The sequence below is a fragment of the Myotis brandtii genome, unplaced genomic scaffold (assembly GCF_000412655.1).
Source record: "Myotis brandtii unplaced genomic scaffold, ASM41265v1 scaffold810, whole genome shotgun sequence".
Classification (NCBI taxonomy): Eukaryota; Metazoa; Chordata; class Mammalia; order Chiroptera; family Vespertilionidae; genus Myotis; species Myotis brandtii.
Window position 1 is genome coordinate 1,214,404 of NW_005371274.1, and position 5,135 is coordinate 1,219,538.

General features: G+C 41.9%; 1 protein-coding gene across 1 annotated transcript in view; it reads right to left on the reverse strand.

Moving 5' to 3' along the window:
- Positions 1 to 654: 654 nt before the first annotated feature.
- The window catches only part of LOC102243044 (BTB/POZ domain-containing protein 6-like), a 34,129-nt gene continuing 29,648 nt past the window's right edge, over positions 655 to 5,135 (reverse strand). Inside the window, 2 exon segments of the mRNA XM_014531557.1 lie at positions 655 to 881; positions 4,742 to 4,840. Coding sequence (XP_014387043.1) covers positions 655 to 881; positions 4,742 to 4,840 — 326 coding nt within the window.

Genomic DNA, 5,135 nt, shown 5'->3' on the forward strand with positions numbered 1-5,135 from the left:
GAATGGAGATAACATACCTTTAGGAAATGACAGAAAACATTTATTTAAAAAAGAAAAAAGCAACCAACAACCTAAACTGTATACACAATAAAATTTTAGGATGACATACTAAAAAATATGACTGGTCAAATTCAACTGTAGATGTTCTACAATGCTCTTGCTCTTTATATCTTCAAACATGTAAGATTTCTATTAAATCATATTTCACTAAGTATATTGGTTAAGATCAAAGGCCTAGGTTTTATTAAGTTATTTGATTTGGGCCTTAGATTCTGAAACTCTGAAATGGGGATTATAATGAAACTAATCTCAAATGGTTAATGTATATGAAAAGCTTAGCACAGCACCTGCCTAGTATATAGTAAGTGGTTAATAAATATTAGCTCTCATTATTATGCCTAATTTACATCTGGGAAATATATTCCAGTATACTTTAATAAATATATCCTTTAGAATATTGATGTAAACAAGCACCCACAGCATTAAGCCAATGCAACTGCATAGGTCCCACAAAAATGAGCCAGCCCTGTCTGAGCTTAGCACAGAGCCTGCCACAAAGCAATCATTCAACAAAATGGTTGCTGAATAAACAGATCTGGGGCTAATTATATTTGAACTTCTCTGAGACTGGCTCATATTTAAGAGAAACTGAATTTATTTGGCTTCAATTTCAAATTTCCTTTTATTGTTCTCCACCGTGGGATCCAGATCTTCGTGGGACAACAGATTCCTGGATATAGTTTTACAGCAGGAGTCCTCCCAGGCCTGCCCTGGACTCTGCTGATACTCTCTTGCACTTGCAGAGTGTGGCCACTTGGTGTCACTGCACCAACAAGGCAGAAGCTGAGGAGTGCTGCTGTCAAGACATCCCCAAAGGGTGGCTAAAAGGCCGCAGAAAGGGTTAGCTTACTAGTATTAGCATTTTGGCACAGTTTTACAATTATACAATGAGGGCTCTGAAACCATTTAGGAAACATCTGAAGGATATTAGCAGTGTTGAGAAGCTGAAGATCAGGAAGTCAGCTACAGGGTTTCCAGGAATGGGGAAGGGAATCTTTCTGTAGAGTTGCACCCTACCTCATGAAACATGCGTTTGCAACATTGAGCTTAACGTCAGAAGTATCTGCATGTAGATCATTCATTTAACAGCTATTAGCGGGGCTGGGCAGTAAACAATACAGATGCTGTTTCTGTGCCTGGTCATGGAGACAGACCCGTGATTTATTTACATGTGCCTCAAAGGATAAGCGCTACTTCCAAGGACAACAAAGAGGTGCTTGAATTAGAAGCAAGATCTGGGAGGTTCACTAAAATGGATCAGGAACCAAGAGTCTAACCCAAAGACATGGACCCATTTCCTCCTCCACAATAGAAAACAAATTTCAGGCAGTTTCTACGAGTTGAGCATGCAGCAAAAATGAGGTTCAGGTTCAGAGAACCTTGACACAAAGTTAGGATATTTTGTTAATGATTTAAAAAAGAACATTTATGTGTTGGTTTTATTTTTATTTTATCAAGAGAAAGCTAAATTCTGGGCTTCCTGGTTTAATAATAAGTGCCTGATAATCCTAGTCTTCAGTGCTAATGTTGATTGAGCGCTGGGCTAAACATTACACATATATTACCTCCTTTAATCACTACACAGCTTGGTGCACCAAGAACTATTATTGTCCCTAATTCATATTTGAAGAAACGGAGGCTTACAAAAGTTAAGTAACTCTCCAAAGGCCCAACATCTAGTAAAAGATGAGTTGGAATTCCAACCCAAGCAGTTAAATGCCAGGGCAGCTGCCTTCTACAGCCTCCTTCTTAGGGAAGGGCTTTCCCAAGGTTGGTTATTAGTCTGAAGACAAGCGACTTCATGACTAAGAGTTAATTGGCAGGTGAAATCTTTAATTCACTGGTTAGTTTCATACTGGACACAGAATGTATCTCCTGCCCTGCCAGTCTTCCTGGTGTGTCTTTCCCCTGCCAGAGTCCTGAGGAGAGATTTGGGGTGGATCTCTGGAAGTCAGCACCTACTGCCTGAAAAAGAACTCAACATGCAGGTGCAATCTGCCTGTGTGTGCCCTCCTACTGTCCAACCTCCTCCGACCAGACTGATTAAGTCAGCTATTCCTCGGGTAAAACAACTTCGGAACATTCTTCTGGGCTCACTTTTTAACTAAAGAGAAAAACAGGAACTGGTTAATAGGTCCATCTTCTCCAACTCACTGCTGTGTGGCTTTGGACAAGTGACTTAATTTCTGTAAGTCTCAGTTACTTCAGATTGAATTGGAGATAGTAAAAGTACCAAACCCACAGGATTTAAATTAGATTTTAGTAAAACTAGTACTAACTTAATTACCAATTCAAGTAGCGAAGACTAAATTAAATAATATAAAGGTCTTAGGGCTTAGCAAATAGTGCTCAATAAATAGCTATTATGGCTTTTATTTTGGCCTATAGCTGAAATTCTTAATTTTAGAGTCTTTAGAAATGTATCACTTTAGAACAGGCTTTTTTTGGGGGGAACACATTTGTTATATCTATGTCCATGGTTAAAATTTACACAGTTATTTAGGATATTCAGCTTTAATCTTAGCAAAAATCTTCAGGTACTAACGGAACTGTCAGTAAAAGCTGCTTCAGAAGGAGAAGTGGTATATGGACTTCCTCCCTTCTTGAATTGCAGGGAAAATACTGCTGCTTATGGTGAGGCAATCTCTATGGGTAGGTGTTGAAACAGGCTAGGAGTGAGGAGTGCAGAGCAGGGCTGGCTTCCCACGACAGGGGCATCTGGAGCTGGATAGATGGTGGCAGAATTGGTGAAGAGAAGGGGGAGTGGTCTGGGTAATGAATGCCCAGGAAAGGAATGCCCTGTCAGGAGACAGGTGCCAAATAAGAAGCTGCCCCGTGCCATATGAACCCCTCTTCTCACCTTGCTTTCCTCTTCAGAGCCATGAATTTTGGCCGTGCACATCAACTTAGCTAGGATAGTCTGCCATTTCCTGCAGAGGCAACTGGCTTTCTATTCTCTTTATAGCAAGGCACAAAATTTGTCTTCATTTCTTGTGTTTCAGTTTCAATTTTCAAACAGTTTATTTTGCTCTCTCAAGAGCTGAACCTGCAATTCAGATGTGCTAACACCAGGCGATGGTGCCCCAGTAATTGGAAAGGCAATCAGCTAAGAAAAAAATTTGTTTTTTATTAAATAAAAATCAGTGGCAGGGAGGGCCAAAACATTGGGATAGAGGGATTTGGCTTGACCCAAGGGTAAAATTTTAAATAAGCAGAGGAATGGATGAAGTTGATATCTTCTGACAAAAGTCTTTAAATATTGTTTCTTGCATTGAAGCTCTTTATTAAAGTGGGCATCAGGGAATTTGAGGCAATATTTTCTATTAGTGCTATGGATTTCTATTAAGGTAACTGAATACAGCCACATTATATATTATATTTAATGTCAATGTGTAAAGAACAAGTTTGGCAGCCACATTATATGATATTATATTTAATGTCAATGTGTAAAGAACAAGTTTGAGGAAATTAACTTTTTACAATTTGATATTTGTTACCAATTACAGATTAGTCAAACTCTTGCCTTATGCTCAGACCTGTTTAGAATGCTCCTTTCCAACCCATCCTGACCTCTTTCCAACGGCTTCAGAGCTTCAGTATTGTCTGGTTTCAAAACCCTTCCAGCTTTCTCTTAGCTATGTGCAGAACTCTATGAGGAACTATAGGGAATTGCAAAATTAAAAAAAAAGTCTCCCTGAACGTAAGGACCTTAACATGGTGTGACTGTTGGTGAACTTGGGAAGAGATTTTTGTTTGTTTCTGCATATTCTTGCAGCTCAAAGAAAGTGGGATTTCTCAGAGATGATCTGACTTCTTCTGTGCCATCAAGACCATGGAAACAGGCTTGGGATGGGGTTTCTGGTACAATGAGTAGCTGGCAATAGTAGCGCTTCCTTGGTCTTCCAAGCCTGCATGTGCTGAGTCAGTGGTATTTTGGTTCCCTGGGTGCCAAGTGTACAAAAACAAAATTCCCAAATGTATGTTCTCAAAACAAGTGCAAACTCTTAAAATAGTTGTTGGTGGAATGGATAAATGTGCTAAATTGCATCTAGTGTCATTTACAGATGGGGAGACTGGAATATAAAGAGATTAGGTTCTTGCCCAAGGCCACCCCACTGTGAAGTGAGGTGAAGGTACAAGGAATTACATTGAGGATGCCTGTCTTTAGAGCTCATGCTTTTAACTATTATACAATATACCACCTCCCAGGATTTTTGTCGGGAGGAGGATGAGATAGGCTTCTAGGAAAAGCTCACTGACGGGGCTGCGTTACCCAGCTGGATAGTAAAGGGCTTCGTTGCCTCAAAGGGAAGTTCAGCGCCCTGGATTAATGGAGGCCAGAACACAGTTGTCCTTCAGGGCTAGGTGTGCACTCTTCCTGATTAAGCGTCCTCAGTCTCTGCTTTAGTCATGACCAACTGGTTTACTCAGCGTCCCACAAACGTCATTAAACAGGACTCTTAGACTCTAGCACCTTCGCGCAAGCCACCCTCCTCCCTTCTCCTGTCTCCGATGACCTCTCCTCTCAAAGACTTCCACCATCCTCATCCCAGCAACGGGGGGCACTCGGATTCAAGGACTTTGGCAGGAAATCAAGCATTGCCCCTGGGCCTCTCTTGCATCTTTGCCATCAAGTGTCACAGTTCTCCGTCATTCAATTTTCCTGGCGCTTATAATTTACTTCCAAGTTGAGTGGCCTCTGCCAACTTCCTGTGGGCAGGGACGTAAATCCAACCAGAGCGGCCGTCCTGGTCTCCGCTGGGATTTTCCCGGGTCATTCCTAAAATAAACATTATGCCCGAACACAGTTTTGCTTTTCATGAGTGCACGTTTTTCCCTCTTCTGACTCTCCACCGCCCAGAGCCCATCAGGTCTCCTGGTTAAACTTTTCCTGCAGGTTGAGGGTGACTATTTGCCGCAGCAGCGGGTCTGGCACACAGAGAACAAGGATATATGTTAACTGTGTTAAAGGCGGGCTGGTCACAGACCGCCACTGGGGCAGTGGCGAGGCTGAGCGCGAGGGCACCCGCCTCCCATCCTCGCCGTCAGCGCAGCCTCGTGGCCTGGGGAACCTG